The 16,258-nt window shown below is 40.9% G+C and overlaps 1 protein-coding gene and 1 long non-coding RNA gene across 2 annotated transcripts; both read left to right on the forward strand.

Moving 5' to 3' along the window:
• Positions 1–1,995: 1,995 nt before the first annotated feature.
• On the forward strand, positions 1,996–9,921 carry LOC113782336 (the record flags this gene model as incomplete). Its single annotated transcript, XM_027328227.1, has 7 exons — positions 1,996–3,178; positions 3,275–3,687; positions 4,135–4,662; positions 4,753–5,207; positions 5,412–5,438; positions 9,471–9,835; positions 9,893–9,921. Coding segments are annotated over exons 1-7 (3,000 nt in total), but the record flags the coding sequence as incomplete, so codon positions are not given.
• Positions 9,922–11,901: 1,980 nt separating this feature from the next.
• LOC113782782 lies at positions 11,902–13,996 on the forward strand. Its single transcript, XR_003469861.1, has 3 exons — positions 11,902–12,004; positions 13,068–13,131; positions 13,961–13,996. It is a non-coding gene; the product is annotated as an uncharacterized LOC113782782 (long non-coding RNA).
• Positions 13,997–16,258: the final 2,262 nt, after the last annotated feature.

The following is a 16,258-nucleotide window of genomic DNA, read 5'->3' on the forward strand; positions in this document are numbered from 1 at the left end:
GGTTGTTTACCTAAGGGATGACCTCATAAGGTTTGGTCAAGCCCACAATTCTTAGTCTTATGGAAATAGTCAAGCCTACAATTGTTAGTCTTAGTCAAGACCACAACTCTAGACTAGTTCCACATTTAGTTGTTCATCTCTATGTAAGGCTATAAATAGCCCACACTTCCAATGGTTTTAGGGATTCAATCAATAAATCAGATTTTGAGAATTTTCTTGGTTTCTCCAAGGCTTCTTGAATACCTTAGAATTTCTCTAGGTGTTCGTGACTTATCAATTTAGAATCGTACTAGGTTGTGGCGTCTTCTACCATTATACCAAGGTTCGTTAACCACGTGATTAACGGGTTGAGGTCATCCGCTCCAAACTTGGTGTCCTCTTGTCGATCCTGAAACTAATCTTTTACGGGTTTCGTCACAAGGTTGGCGACGTTCGTATCAGTTGGTAACAGAGCTAGTTAAGAGGTATCACGTTATATCCCTTTATTTATTTCCTTTCGAGTCAAGTTGTCCAAAATTCTGTTTTCGTGTTCTAAGTTTGCTATCCGCAATTTCCAGATTTGTTGCATCGTGTTCTTGCGTTATTTTTCCAGATTTGTTGCATCATAAACTTGCGTCTAGTTGTTGTTAATTGCTGTGGTTAGCCTTGTTTAGTCCAGCCTTTTTTTTTGTGTCTTATTCTTGATTCTTTGTTTGTGTTTGTGTCTTGTTTCTATCCTGTTATATCCATTCAATTCCAGTCTTTTGTTCTATTTGATCATTCGAGGTTACTGTTCATCCGAAAAAAATCAGTTTGTAGCAAGGGTTTTAGAAGTCCTATCTAGTTATTACCTTGTGTTCTTGTTTACATACAAAAAAAAAATAGCTGGCTAACCTTACAAAAATTCCTGGAAATCTGTCTTGATCAAAACTTGGGTTTCTTGAAGTTCCTAATTGTTTAAAACCACAATCTTGAAGTTCTTGGAACTTTAGTTGGGATTCTTGAAGACAACCAAAATCTGTCTTGATCAAATCGTGAAATCTTGGATTGTTTGGGGAGGAAATCATCTTCAATTTCGTGTTTCTTGAATTCTGGAAATTAACATCTTGAATTCTTGAAAGAATCTTGAAGTTTCTGGGTTTTGGGAACCAAATCTTGGTAAACAACAAGGCTGCAAAATTCCAGCTGCCAAAATCCTTGTCTTCACCACAACAATCTTCTTTCTTGACTAAGAACATTTTAGCCACGAAATTTGACTCTTCTTGGCTGATTATAAAACAAAAACAAAGGAAGAAGAAGAACATTCAGCCTATTCAAGTCAAATTTCCCAATCTATTCAAGTCAAATTTTCCAACCTGTTCAAGTTAAATTTTCCACCCTTGTTCCCAAAAACAACCAAATCAGTTCCAATCTTGAACTTGACCTTAGAATTTGTGGGAACCAGCAAATAGGAAGACTAATCCTTGTTTCCAAAGGATTAAGGAAGAAAAGTCAGCCTTGGGTTTCCAAAACAGTCCTACCGCAACACAAATTCATCTTCCATTCGGATTCCATCTTTGCAACCATTGGGGAATTTCTGTCCAATCATTAATTCTGGAAATTTTTATGCATCATTAGGTCAGTTTTAAGTGTCATTCTGAATCCTCTAAGTGTCCATTTATCTACCAAAACACTGCCCAGAAATGCAGCAACCAGCAGCTCAAAATTCCAGTTTTGGGTAGAGTTTTGTCTAGGATCCTTAAAATTCAACTTTGAGTCATTCATTGAGTCGTGGTCAGTCCCTTCATCTTTTGTTCTTTTTTCGTTCAAAGTGCTACAATCTTGTGACCCTGGTTGGTAAGTCGATCCACACTAGAATGAGTTCTAACTTCTTCGAGGAGTTGACCGAGGAGCCTTGAAAATACCTTGGTGAGTTCATTAGAGTGTTCAAACACGAGAGCGAGAGTAAACACGTGAGGAAGTGTGCGAGATAAACTTTACTTCTTTCCATTGTTATTTTTTACCCTATACTTCACCATGGCTAACGAGGGGGGAGCAAGCTCCCAAGCTTTTGATCTTAAACTTTTCACAGAAGCAATCAAAGGCGAATTGGGACGCATGATGGACCAAAAACTTGAACTGATGCACCAACGCATTGACAGCTTAGAGTTGTCTCATGGAAGCTCCAAAGGCAACCGTGGAAAGGCTTATGCACATGAGTCTAGCGACTCTAACTCAGACAACAACTATGAGCATAAGCAAAGTAGGTCTAAGCGTGACGCTAGGCCTTCAAATGACCACATTCCGGGCATAAAGATGAAAATTCCACCCTTCCAAGGACGATCAGACCCCGATGCCTACTTAGAGTGGGAGAAGCGGATTGAACTTGTCTTCGATTGCACTACTTACTCGGAGGAGCAAAAGGTCAAGTTGGCCGTGGTCGAATTCACCGACTACGCCGTTGTGTGGTGGGATCAACTCTCCACTAGTCGAAGGAGGAGTCGTGAACCTACCATACAAACTTGGACGGAGCTAAGACGACTAATGAGGAAGCGTTTCGTGCCAAGTCACTACTACCGTGACTTGTATCAAAAGCTTCAAACCCTCAACCAAGGAGCACGAAGTGTCGAGGACTATCACAAGGAAATGGAAATACTCATGCTACGGGCAGACATCATGGAGGATCGAGAAGCAACAATGGCACGCTTCTTGAACGGATTAAGGCCCAAAATCGCTGATCAAGTGGAGTTACACCACTATGTGGAACTTGGGGATCTGGTGGAAAAGGCCATCAAGATTGAAAGGAGGATTAAGAGGAGGGGTTCGACTCGGAGTTACTCCAACTTTTCACCCTCTTATCTCCGAACTACACCACCAAAGAAAGAGGATAAAGGGCCGAGTAATTCCATCCCTTCAAGACCGAGGCCGGATATGACTAAGTGGGAGTCTAAGGCAACACCAAAGACTGCCATTGAGTCGAGCATGGGGCGAAATCGAGATACTAGATGCTTCAAATGCCAAGGCCGAGGGCATATTGCTAGCCAATGCCCGAACCAACGCGCTATGATCATCTTACCCAATGGTGAGTTTCTCACCGATGATGAAGATGAGAAGGAGGAGTTGCCATCCCTTGAGGAAGAAGAGGAAGCATTGCCCGTCAATGAACGAGTTGGACTCGTTGTCAGACGAGCCTTAGCAACCCAAGTGAAAGCCGCCGACCATGAACAAAGAGAGAACATTTTCTACACCCGTTGCTATATCAAAGGCAAGGTATGTAGTTTGATCATAGATGGAGGTAGTTGTGCTAACGTCGCTAGTGCCTTGATGGTGGAGAAACTAACACTACCCACTCTACGACATCCAACACCTTATCGTTTGCAATGGTTGAACGATAGTGGGGATGTTCGTGTGACCAAGCAAGTCCAAGTACCTTTCCGAATTGGAAAGTATGAGGACGTGGTGTTATGCGACGTGGTCCCTATGCAAGCATGTCACATACTATTGGGGAGGCCATGGCAATTCGACAAGGGAGTTACATTCGATGGCATTACCAATAAATACTCCTTCAAGCAAGGCGAGAAGAGGATTGTGCTTGTGCCACTCACTCCTATCCAAGTTCATGAAGATCAAAAAAGCCTGATCAAGGAGAATGAGCTTGAGAATGAGAAGAAAAAAATAGAAAAAGCCGAGAGCTCAACAGAAAATGATAAGGCCGAGAAAATTGAGAGGAAAAAGACATATGGTGAGCCGGCCAAAATTGAAAAGAGAGAAAAAAGGCAAAATCTATTGATAAAAGCCAATATAGTAAGAAAAGCTTTGAGTGTTAATACACCCATCTTTGTACTTTTGTGCAAAGAGGTGTTGGTTGTCACAAGTGATCTTACTAACACTCTACCATCTAGTATTGTCTCTCTTTTGCAGGAATATGAGGATGTCTTCCCCGATGAGATTCCAAATGGACTACCACCAATAAGGGGAATTGAGCATCAAATTGACTTGGTTCCAGGTGCCCCACTTCCTAACAGACCAGCCTACAAAATGGGTCCAGATGAGACAAAGGAGCTCCAACGCCAAATCGAAGAGCTTCTAACAAAGGGATGGGCACGAGAAAGCTTGAGCCCATGTGCGGTTCCCGTCATCTTGGTGCCTAAAAAGGATGGAAGTTGGCGAATGTGCACTGACTGTAGGGCCGTTAATGCAATAACGGTAAAATATCGTCACCCTATTCCTAGACTTGATGATATGTTAGATGAGCTATATGGTGCTGTGATTTTCACTAAAATTGATCTAAAAAGCGGTTATCATCAAATTAGGATGAAAGAGGGGGATGAATGGAAAACGGCCTTTAAAACCAAACATGGCTTGTACGAGTGGTTAGTTATGCCATTTGGACTAACTAATGCACCTAGTACGTTCATGAGGTTGATGAACCACGTACTTCGTCCATTCCTTGGAAAATTTGTAGTTGTATATTTTGACGATATCCTGATTTATAGTAGGAGCTTAGATGAGCATGTTGAACATGTGAAGCTTGTTCTTGATGCACTTCGAAGGGAAAAGCTCTATGCTAACCTTAAGAAGTGCTCCTTTTGTACTGATCAACTTGTCTTCCTAGGCTTTGTTGTGAGTAAACAGGGAATCAAAGTGGACGAGGAGAAGGTTAAAGCAATTCGAGAATGGCCTACTCCAAGCACGGTGGGTGAGGTACGTAGCTTCCATGGTCTTGCTAGTTTTTATAGACGATTTGTTAAAGATTTTAGTACCATTGCTGCACCTCTAACTGCTGTAATTAAGAAAAATGAGCCATTTGTGTGGAGAGATGCTCAAGTACGTGCTTTCCAAATGCTTAAACATCAACTCACACATGCACCACTACTTGCATTACCATGCTTTGACAAGATGTTTGAAATAGAGTGTGATGCATCTGGGGTGGGTATTGGAGCTGTCCTAATGCAAGAGGGCAAACCAATTGCATACTTTAGTGAAAAACTCAATGGGGCAGCTTTGAACTATTCCACTTATGATAAGGAGTTGTACTCCTTAATCCGTGCTTTAGAAACTTGGCAACATTACTTGAGACCAAGGGAATTTGTCATACACACTGACCATGAGTCGCTTAAGCACATTAAGTCACAACACAAGTTGAATAAGCGTCATGTTAAGTGGATTGCATTTATTGAAACCTTCCCTTATGTGATTAAGTACAAAGTGGGGAAAACTAATGTTGTTGCTGATGCATTATCACGTCGGTACTCTTTGCTCACTCAACTTGATGCAAGGTTGTTAGGATTTGAATTAGTCAAAGAGTTATACACCAATGACCCATATTTCTCAGGTATTTATGACTCTTGTGGTTCAGCAACTCAAGGTAAATTCTACATCCTTGATGGATTTCTTTTCTACCTCAATCGACTATGTATACCTAACTGCTCTATTCGCTCTTTACTTGTTAGGGAAGCACACAGAGGTGGCTTGATGGGACACTTTGGCGTAGCTAAAACCTTAGCTATCCTTCAAGAGCACTTCCATTGGCCAAGGATGAAACGAGATGTGGAGCGAATGGTGGCTAAATGCATTACTTGCCACAAAGCTAAGTCTAAACTTCAACCCTATGGCCTTTATAGTCCTTTACCTGTACCTAAGATACCAACTGATACGAACGTCGCCAACCTTGTGACGAAACCCGTAATTTCTGTTGGTGTGTTATCTCCTTTGTGTTGTGTCTAGTTTGTTGATAATTTCTATCCACAACTTGTTTCTTGCGTTTGAGTCGTTTGTTGCATCAAAAATTCTGGTTGTTGGTGTTTCAACGTTGCTCCCAAATCTGTCTCGTTAGTTGGTTGTCGCTTGGGCAGCAAGAACAATAACGTGACGGCTGCTAGGGTTTCCTTATCTTGCTAGGGTTATCCTTGCGGCTAGGGTTTCTTTGTACTCACTTGGACACTCTCTCTCCTACCTTTTTAGGAAACTTTCCCAAACTCTCTCATCCATTTTTTTTTGGAAACTTTCCTAAATTCTCTCATCCATTTTTTAGGAAACTTTCCTAAACTCTCTCATCCATTTTTTTTTGGAAACTTTCTTAAAGTCTCTCATCTATTTTTAGGAAACTTTCCTAAATTCTCTCATCCATTTTTTTGGAAACTTTCCTAAATTCTCTCATCCATTTTTAGGAAATTTTCCTAAACTCTCTCATCCATTTTTTTGGAAACTTTCCTAAATTCTCTCATCCATTTTTAGGAAACTCACCTAAAATTCTCTCATCCATTTTTAGGACCTTTCCTATATTCTCTCATCCACTTTAGGAAACTCTCCTATATTCTCTCATCCACTTTAGGAAACTCTCCTATATTCTCTTCCTAGATTTTAGGAACACTCTCCTACACTTTCTCCTATATTTTCTCCTAGTTTTTAGGAACACTTCCCTACACTTTCTCCTACATCTCCGTGATTACTCTTGAGGAAGAAGTTGGTGACATTTATTGGACTTGAGCGGCCTTTCTCAACTACCTAACCCAACAGGTAAAGGTATTTGGTAAGTCCATTAGTGATACGCTCCTCGATCCACGGTCGAGACACGTAGCACGTTTGCCCAAGGATCTAGCGAGGATGTCCAACGCTTGGAATTGCGGGATCTAGAACCAAACGGACGACACGATTTGATTCAAGACGGTAGACGACACTCCAATGAAGGTGAATACTCCAGGGGAATAGGTCGGTAGAACAATCTAGGACAGGACGCAAGACTGCTCAAAACCCTTGCCAAAGCAAGTAAAGGGGTCGAATCTCTCTCTCAAGAAGAATCGAAAATATGCAAAACTTTATTGATAAAACGTCTACCTTTATGCTTACAAAGCAAGCCTTTATATAGGCAAAACTAATGAAACCCTAATATCGCAAGGCTAGATGGTCGGCCACTCTTTGGACAAGGTGGGCCGACCCATGGACTCAATAAAAAGGGCCTAGTGGTTCGGCCATCCTTAGACAAAGGTGGGCCGAATCCATGGCTAACAAAAGGACTAATCTAAACTTAAGACTCCTAACACTAAGGCCTAAGGCCCTATTCGGCCAACTCACTTGAAGGCCCACTTGACTCTTCATGGCTTGGATCATGGTGTAGATAACTTGACTCTTCATGGGCTTGGGTCATTACTTGAGCTAAGGTCCGTGCACACATCAATTAGAGTGAGTAATTGTGAGTGATACACGAGTGTCGAGAGAAAACACGTAAGGGAGCGTGAAAAACAATATCTTCGGTTTGGTTACTAACTTTTGCAGGTTCCCTCATACATTCATGGCGAGTACAAGACGCATAAAAGTTAGCTCACCACATTGGCTTCCTGATCCTAAGGGAGTCAAAGAAGTGGCATTACGTGGTGTAGATGAGCAATTGGACATCGTCAAATCTCAGTTGCTTGGTTGGTTTTATACTCGTTGTGGTGTCAAAGATAAAATCTGTAGCTTGGCCATTGATGGGAGTTGTGAAGTCAACCTTGCAAGTGCTATCATGGTTGAGAAATTAAATCTTCCAACCATTGATCATCTTCAACCATACAAGTTGACGAGCACTCATGGTAATGTTTGGGTTACTAAGTACACACTTGTACCTATTCAAATCGGCAAATATGTGGATGAGGTGTTGTGTGATGTAGTCCCAATTCAAGTGACACATGTGTTGTTGGGCAAAGCATGGATGTCGAGGCGAGAAATTAAATATGACGGACATACTAATAAGTATTCCTTCTTATTTAATAGTCGTCGTCTTGCACTTGTATCACTTACTTATGACCAACTTTGTATTGATCTAGCATGCATGAAAAGTGAGATTGAGCGTTATAGAATGGAGAAAAAGCTAGATGAGGGAATTGTGCCTGAAGAGGTAAAACCCGAGGGAGTTGAAAATAATGAGATGAAAGGGTCAGCTGTTGAACTAGAAAAAGAGATGGAAAAATCTAATGAGATGGGTGGTAAAAAGGAAGAAAGGAGAGAAAGTGGGCTGATCTTGAGCAACCCGGTGAAGGCCTATTATTTTCCTAACGAACTTACCTTCGCCTTGTTTAGTGTTTCTACTTTTATACAGATCAAGCAAAGGCAAGTTGAGTTGATCTTGGTGTGTTCCATTCCAAAATCAATTGTAGACTTTGCAAGCCTCCATGAAATTGGCACTCCAAGAGTTAAACCCCGTTGGTATCCATTCATGGAACAATATCAACTCAAATCAGTCCACACCAAAGGGGAGTTGATTCGAGCTCGTCTTGAAGGGAACACTCCACATTTTGGGGATCGTTGTGTACCAAGGGTTCGTTTAAAGAACAAGTACCTCAATGACCATTATGATTTTCGTCTTGCTCTTAGTCCACATGAAGCTCCAACATCACCAAATCCGCCTTGGTGCCTTGCAAGTGTGTTTGAGCCGGAGTTCGATTTCATGGGATACACTTCATACCACTTTGAGGACCCTTACCTCATGACCACAAATGATCAAGTTGAGCATACATTGAAGATGGTTTGTGAGATTCAAGGTTCGACAAGGGTTATGTTCCAACTTAGCCCATGGGCTTTGCATTGGATGCCATCTGTAGCCATCATAACAAGATTGAGTCGAAGGCATGTAACTCGTCTTGTCACCATTCGTGCTTCAATTTGTGGGCAAATTGCTTTCAAGAAGGGGGGAATGATACAAACAAGAGGAGCCACTGGAGCCATGATACCAACCCTTGTTCATGTCATTCATTTCCATCCAGATTTGAGGACAAATCCTGCTCAAGTGGAGGGGACTGATGTGTGCACGGACCTTAGCCCAAGTAATGACCCAGTCCGAGTTCCATTGGGCCCAGTCACACGTGCACGAGCCAAGCTCTTCAAAGAATCCCTCCAAGCCCTTGTTCGAATTGTCCAAAACCAACATGGAGTCCATAGAGATATTGAAGGCTTGAAGGATTTTAATTGAGTTATCTACACCATGACCCAAGCCCATGAAGAGTCAAGTGGGCCTCCAAATGAGTTGGCCGAATAGGGCCTTAGGCCTTAGTAGTTATTTAGCAATTGATTAGTGTTTAAGTAAGAGCATGGGCCGGCCCATCTTGTCCCAAGACCATGGGCCGACTTTTCCCTTTCCTAGTCCCTTTAGGGTTTCAGTCACTTTAGCCTATAAATAGGCTTGCTTTGTAAGGTTTTAGGTAGACGTTTTATCAATAAAGTTTTGCATATTTTCGATTCTTCTTGAGAGAGAGATTCGACCCCTTTACTTGCTTTGGCAAGGGTTTTGAGCAGTCTTGCGTCCTGTCCTAGATTGTTCTACCGACCTATTCCCCTGGAGTATTCACCTTCATCGGAGTGTCGTCTACCGTCTTGAATCAAATCGTGTCGTCCGTTTGGTTCTAGATCTCGCAATTCCAAGCGTTGGACATCCTCGCTAGATCCTTGGGCAAACGTGCTACGTGTCTCGAAACGTGTTGATCGAGGAACGTATCAGAATGTTTACCCCATGTTGAGTTTGCATACAATCGCACGGTGCATAGTTCTACTCATTTTTCACCATTTGAAATATGCTATGGTTTTAACCCTTTAACACCTCTAGACTTATCACCTTTACCTTCTTCTGAGCACATTAACATGGATGGTGCTAAACGAGCAGATTTTGTCAAGAAATTACATGAACAGGTACGCCTAAACATTGAGCGAAGGATGGACCAAGTTGCTCAACGGGTTAACAAGGGACGCCAACGCGTTGTGTTTGAACCTGGTGACTGGGTGTGGTTACATCTACGCAAGGAAAGGTTCCCAGTCCAAAGGCGCAATAAATTACTTCCCCGAGGAGATGGGCCGTTCCAAGTCATCAAGCGCATCAATGACAATGCTTACAAACTGGACCTACCCGGTGAGTACAATGTGAGCGCTACATTCAATGTCTCTGATCTATCTCCTTTTCTTGCAGACGATGAAGCTGATTTGAGGACAAATCCTTTTGAAGAGGAGGGGGATGATACGAACCAAGAGACACCATTGCGAACTATTCGAGTTCCCCTAGGACCCGTAACTCGAGCACGAGCTAACAAGATGAGGGAGGAACTCCAAGGACTTGTTCATGAGATACAAGGCCAAGAAATTGTCCCCAAGGTCATTGAGAGTCTTGAGCATGAAGGAATGAAAGTCATCCATGTAGTGCACGTCAAAGAGAACCATGTGTGACCCTTCTCTAGTCACATTTGCTGTTTTAGTTAAGTCATTGTAATAAGGGCTTAATGGTCCATAGTCTTGCTTTAATTACCTAAGCGATGACCTCATAAGGTTATTTACCTAAGCGATGACCTCATAAGGTTGTTTACCTAAGGGATGACCTCATAAGGTTTGGTCAAGCCCACAATTCTTAGTCTTATGGAAATAGTCAAGCCTACAATTGTTAGTCTTAGTCAAGACCACAACTCTAGACTAGTTCCACATTTAGTTGTTCATCTCTATGTAAGGCTATAAATAGCCCACACTTCCAATGGTTTTAGGGATTCAATCAATAAATCAGATTTTGAGAGTTTTCTTGGTTTCTCCAAGGCTTCTTGAATACCTTAGAATTTCTCTAGGTGTTCGTGACTTATCAATCTAGAATCGTACTAGGTTGTGGCGTCTTCTACCATTATACCAAGGTTCGTTAACCACGTGATTAACGGGTTGAGGTCATCCGCTCCAAACTTGGTGTCCTCTTGTCGATCCTGAAACTAATCTTTTACGGGTTTCGTCACAAGGTTGGCGACGTTCGTATCAGAAGGATAGTTACACGGTTTATACCGATGCTTCGAGAGAAGGGTTAGGGTGTGTTTTGATGCAAAATAGGAATGTGATTGCCTATGCATCTCGGAAGTTAAAGTCTCATGAGCAAAACTATCCAACCCATGACTTAGAGCTTGCAGCGGTTGTGTTTGCTTTGAAGAAATGGCGGCATTATTTATACGGGGTGACATTTGAGGTATATACAGACCATAAGAGCCTTAAGTACTTATTTTCCCAAAAGGAGATAAATCTAAGACAACGTCGATGGGTGGAGTTCTTAGAAGACTATGATCGTACGATTAATTACCATCCAAGAAAAGCCAAGTGGTAGCAAATGCTCTAAATCGAAAGGCTCAACTAGCAAGTTCAATGGTAGGAGAGTGGAGCTTGTTAGAGGATGTATGTGAATGGATGTGAGAACCCTCACTTTAAAAGTCAATTTTTCTAAACTACATGCCTTACTCTAAGAATGAAACCACGGATTATAAGCCCTAGCATTGTATCCCCTATGTGTTATCGTATACACTAAGAAATTAAAACGTTTTTCTTGAGTTAGTTGTAACTATTTCACCACTTATAATATACCCTTGCATAGCATTCTACATGTATTAAAACAATTTCCATGCATTACATTTCATATCCTTACTTTTAGCTAAAACAATTTTGTTGAGTTAGTTTCTTTTCCACCACTTACATTGTACAAAGTGCCTTACCCTAGGATTTAAATTACTTATTCTATGCCCTTACAATATATTTTCTATATGTTATAGTAATTTCCATGTATAACATTCCATTTCATTGTAATTGAAGAAAAATATTTTCTTGAGTTTGTTTAAATTAATGCACCACTTGAAATTGACCAAGTGTTCTTTTCTTAAGTAGTAGAGATTTTTGTGTGAGATTGGAGTTGTTAAACAATTATTGGTACATTTGGAAAGTTAAGAGAACCATTAGTCAAAGATTAAGAAAGTCTAGGTTACTAATGGAGCCATGTGGCAAAACCCTAGCCATGGGTTTGTTTGACTAAGGAATTAGAAAACAATTTAAAGACTAAACTTGGTTCCTTTTTAACCCTTGTTGGCCGAATTTCTTAGCACAAAAAGGGGGAAGAGAGAGAGCTCCATATACTTACCTTGAACCTTAGAAAAAAAAAACCAAGAACAAAAATCCAAAGAAGAAAGATCTAGAGTTTGTGAGAAAATTTCCTTCAATCTTTGAGGTTGTTTCAAGCCTAAAGCTTCTATTGTGGTGGTTTGTTTGGTGACCAAAGCAACTTGTAAGTAAGGTATGTAATCTTTAAAATTTGGGTTTATGATTTTATATCATCTACTTGAGGTTGAAATGGTGAAAAACAACTTGTTATGGTTGAATTTGGGGTTAGTTTCTTGAGTTAATCAAGTAATGGTTAGGTTTACTAATATGCATACCAAGTGTTTGATGAAATGTCTAACCCTTATTCATGTGTGTTTATGAATTATGGATATGTTTTAAACCCCTATTTAGTTGAATCTAATACTTGTTATGTGCAAGGAATGAAAATAACAAGAAGAGTAGAAGTTAGAAATTTTTAAAGTGTGCTGACCGAAACTTTTTAAGCTTGCTGCCCGGTTTTTCCTTGATATTTTCATGCACATTTTGGCTACAAATGTGAGTGTTATATGTTGGGTTATGTGTTTGGAGGTTGTTTACAAAAAATTAGCCAATTTGGTTGAATAAATTTTGAGTTATAAACAAAGGAGGAAAACTGGACTAGGTCCAGAAATTTTCTGTCCAGCAATCTTGTTAAGGTCATAACGTGTTACTCACTGATCGGAATTGAGTGCCATTTGTGGCAATTGAAAGTAGACTCTTAGAGCTTTAAAACGGTAGAAAACTCATTTTCTGGTTCATCCCGAGCGATCCGTGGCGAGTCTGGAAAGTTGGCTGTCCGGGCGGTACTGTTCATCCGAGACAGTCCAGAAATTTCATTTGGTTTCTTAATTTTGAGCCACTTATGTTGGGATTTTGGAAATGGTTTCTTCTTGACAAATTTATCCTTATGAACCTAGTTTCCAATGAAACTGACGGAACCTAATTCTGACTTTTCCACAATGAGCAATGACCGTTTTCCCGAGGCTGGCCGGGCGAGACAGTTTAACCCGTAATGAAGCCTTTGAGCTTTAGTGAAACTTTTCTTTTGCCAAACTTTCATGTACATACTAGACTTGTTTTCCATGAACTTTCACCGTGGTTTAGACCCTATTTGCATGCCGGATTAAGTAGCTTAAGCTACTCACTTGGCCTCTTAATGAACCTATACTTTAGTAGGGAACGAATCCAATTATTAATGTTTTCACTCGTTGACCTAGGTTTGGGCAACGACGGTGATCGTAACTGAGACGTTTGACGTCGATTATTACTTTTGCTTGACAGGTGAGTGTTCCACTACCTGCTACTTGTTATGTGAAATATTCGTGTACTTGAAAGTATTGAATTGTTATTGTTTGAGCCAAACACTGTTTTAATTAAAATTGAGGCGAGTGTGTACTTTATCGCACTCGACCTTCCTTATTTTTTCTTTTCACTGAGGCTCTACTTACTGAATGAATTAACATGAAATGAGATATTGCTATACATGACTGTGCTTAAGTTGCGTGGATGACATTCCACCAACTACTGTTACTGTTTGGGTACCCAACCTCATAGGTGAGTCGGTTGTATCGAGCCAGCAAGGGCTTGGTCGAGAAGGCCGATAAACCTTGAAGACTGTTTACTGTTCACTGGAAATTGAATCTTGCTTGGAGGTTCCTGGTGAAGCATAGCCGTTGTGCTTGCTTGTTGTGTTGTCCAGCACCACCAGTGATAAAATCCTCGGCTTGATACTGTTTCATTGGAATCCTTGAGCATTGGAAACTCGGATTCCTGGTATACTCGAGTATTACCAAACTACTGTTTATGGAGTGTGGGCCCGGTGGGGGGTTGTTTGGTGGACGGAGACTGGTGAAAGTGGTGTTTTACGGACCTATATACTGTTACAAGTGTTGACGGAGTGTCAACAGGAGGCAATTATGATCAATCTCAAGTGGACCTTTGGCTTTTGAAAGCCACCCGTATCCTTGAATTGAACTGTGATTAAACTGTGATTTTACTGTACGGTGTTTAGTTGGCTATTTTGTGATTTTATGTGGCTATGTGTTTACTTGTTTTACCTGGAACCTCACTGGGCTTTAGCTCACCCCATTCCCTTTGTTTTCCTTAACAGATCGGGAAGGGATTTGATCGAGGGCTTTCTTAGCTTTATTTTGCCGTTCTTGCATTTTGAGGTTGTAACTTTCGTTTAAGCAGACTTGTAAGCTTAAATTCTTAAGGATGATTTATATTATGTAATTTTGAGTGAAGCGTGGTAAGTTGGCATGCGATGATACATGTACTAAGCTGAATTGTTGGATTAGTGATTATGTTTGAGTTAGGGTTTCAATCCCCTGCATTGTCAAATGTTACATTCGTTTCATTGATGATATTAGTACTTTGAACGACTGAGTCCTGGCGAGAGCTGGGCAGGCAGTCCGCTGATACCCTAGGGTTTGCCCTAGGGAGAGGTGGGGCTGTCACAATGGAACCCTCGTCTGGAGCCACAGAAAGTTATTTTTGAAAATATTGAGGTGAAGTCGACACTGTTGGAACGGATTAAAAAGGGCCAAATGACAGAACCAACGGTACAAAAGTGGGTGGAAAGAGTAAAGAAGGGAGAATTGCCTAATTTCAACCTAGAGTCTGATGGGATTTTAAGGTTTTGAAATCGCGTCGTGGTACCTAAGAATGAAGAGCTGAGGAAGGAGATTTTGGAGGAATCTCACCGTTCTAAGTATACGGTGCATCTAGGTAGTGGTAAAATGTACTAGGATCTCAAGAGTCTATATTGGTGGGATAATATGAAGGCGGAGATTGCCCAATTTGTACACAAGTGTCTTACATATCAACAAGTGAAAGTTGAGCATAAAAAACCGTCGGGTTTGTTACAGCCTTTAGAGATCTCTGAATGGAAATAGAGCATATAACGATAGATTTCGTATCAGGGTTACCACGAACTCAAAAAGGGCATGATGCGATTTGGGTGATAGTCGACCGATTAACTAAGACTGCCCATTTCCTACCAGTTAATATGAAATATTCTTTGGAGAAACTTGCCAAACTCTATATGGATGAAGTGGTGAGACTACATGGGATACCAGTGAGTATCGTATCCGATAGAGACCCCAGGTTTGTGTCTCGATTCTGGCAGAAATTGCAAGAGGCTCTAGGAACTAAGTTGAACTATAGTACAACGTATCATCCTCAAACTGATGAACAATCTAAGGGGACCATTCAAACTCTTGAGGATATGCTGAGAGCCTGTATAGTAGATTTTGGAGGAAGTTGGAGCCAATATTTAACCCTGGTTGAGTTTGCGTATAACAATAGTTACCACTCTTCTATTCAAATGGCCCCATATGAAGCCTTGTATGGACGAAGGTGTCGATCACCAATCCATTGGGATGAGGTAGGAGAGAGGAAGATTATAGATCCGGCTACAATACCATGGGATGAGGAAGCCTACGAAAGAGTAAAGGTGATTCGCCAGAGGCTTCAAACGGCCCAAAGCCAACAAAAGAGCTATGCCGATCATCGGAGGAAGGATTTGGAGTGTGAGATAGGAGATAAAGTATTTCTTAGGGTTACTCCATTGAAAGGAAAGATTAAAGGAGGAAAGGGGAAAAAGTTGCAACCGAGGTACATAGGACCTTTCGGTATACTTCAGCGAATAGGAAAGGTGGCTTATCGACTTGAGTTACCAGCTAGTTTGTCTCGGATCCATGACGTTTTTCATGTTTCTTTGCTTAAGAAATATCATCCAGATCCGACTCACATTTTGCCACCAGAAGATATTGAACTGGATGGGTTTTTAGCCTATGAGGAACGACTCATTCGAATACTGGATAGGAAGGTGAAGGACTTGAGAAACAAGCAGATTCCACTAGTGAAGGTTCTATGGAAACATCATGAGATGGAGGAAGCAACCTGGGAGCTAGAGAAGGACATGCAAGAAAAGTATCCAGACCTGTTTACAGCAAAAAGTATGAATTTTGAGGTCGAAATTCTCTTAAGGGGGAGAGAGTGTGAGGACTTGTAAAATCCCTTATATTTTTCTTAAAATTCCCTTTTATTTGAAATTTATTATCTTATAATAGCCTTACTACTAATTCACCCCACAATAAGTGCAAACAAACATAGAATTAAGGGTTTTTCCTTTCGTTTTCTCGTTAGCGTAAATTAGGGTTTTTACGTCTTTTGGAAGTGTAATTATTCGGTACGAAGTGTGTATTAAATTTAGTGATTAAGAGTGAGTTTCAGATGATATTAAGAGTGTGATTAGAAGTGAGAATAATAAGTTAGTGAATCATAAGATAAAACTCTAGTACACGCGATTTAAGGAAAATCGGCTTGAACCGACGGCTACCGTTCACTACCGATTGAACACACCACTTGACCACCACTTCATTAACTTAATCTCATTGTTATT

This window comes from Coffea eugenioides, chromosome 9 (genome assembly GCF_003713205.1).
Source record: "Coffea eugenioides isolate CCC68of chromosome 9, Ceug_1.0, whole genome shotgun sequence".
Classification (NCBI taxonomy): Eukaryota; Viridiplantae; Streptophyta; class Magnoliopsida; order Gentianales; family Rubiaceae; genus Coffea; species Coffea eugenioides.